Genomic DNA, 930 nt, shown 5'->3' on the forward strand with positions numbered 1-930 from the left:
GGCAGTGGTGTGATAGAGATAGATCGTAGAAAATATACAACAAGCTAGAATAACGATGTATGAAAACCTGAGAATCATGGCAAAAAGAGAGATAAAGAATCAAGTGACACAATAAGAGTGACAATCATCCAAATAGGGCTAGAATTTAAAAATCACAAGGAAGGTAAGAAACAGGACTGCGACGCCAACTAGAAGAGCACAAAATATCTCTCCATCTGATCAGGGTGATGGGGGAAGATCATCAGTCGACACGGCTCTAGAAACCATGACAGTTGACTCCTGTGACGTCGGCATCGTCTGTCGGCTGGAGTGTGACGAAGAATGGCGGATGTAGAGATCATCAGAAAATGCAGCGACCTGAACCGCATAAGATGCCGTGTAAGGTCTTGACGGTGCACATGCCTTGCTGAAGTGCTCGTCCCAACATGCCATTACCTCTTTCCAGTTCCTGAATGCGCGGTGTCTTGCTCCACTATACCCCTCCACCTCCACCCGAGCGTCGTCCCAAGATATGTATATGCCAGGCCTATGCCCCACCAAGACGACGTAATATTTGTCCTTTTCCATCTGCAATGAGATGGACGCAATTAGCACGAGATAAGTGTGTTGGAATAAAAATTCCCAAACTAAGTGAACATGCAATATTCTCCTATCGAATAGCATTGAAAAGTACGAAAAAAAAAATTACTAAATGAAAACAAAAACCACTCGTATATATGTACCCTTCCAAGCAAGCAGATTGTATGGTCTTTGAGTGTCTTAAGTAAATAAACTAACCAATGGATGCATGTGAAACCATAAAAGTATAATTGATTACATTAAAGTCATGGCCATAGCATAATTGATTACATTAAGTATAATTGATTACATTAAAGTCATGGCCATAGCCTTCAAAATCCATATAACTCATCTATACACTGATGAGACTAT

At 41.0% G+C, this 930-nt stretch overlaps 1 protein-coding gene across 1 annotated transcript; it reads right to left on the reverse strand.

The window, feature by feature from the left end:
- Positions 1-219: 219 nt before the first annotated feature.
- Positions 220-567, reverse strand: LOC131230465 (ribonuclease H-like). The gene has a single exon (XM_058226389.1). The coding sequence runs from the start codon at positions 565-567 to the stop codon at positions 220-222; it is 348 nt and encodes a 115-aa protein (XP_058082372.1).
- Between the last annotated feature and the right edge of the window lie 363 nt (positions 568-930).

Source organism: Magnolia sinica, chromosome 17, assembly GCF_029962835.1.
Source record: "Magnolia sinica isolate HGM2019 chromosome 17, MsV1, whole genome shotgun sequence".
Taxonomy (NCBI): Eukaryota; Viridiplantae; Streptophyta; class Magnoliopsida; order Magnoliales; family Magnoliaceae; genus Magnolia; species Magnolia sinica.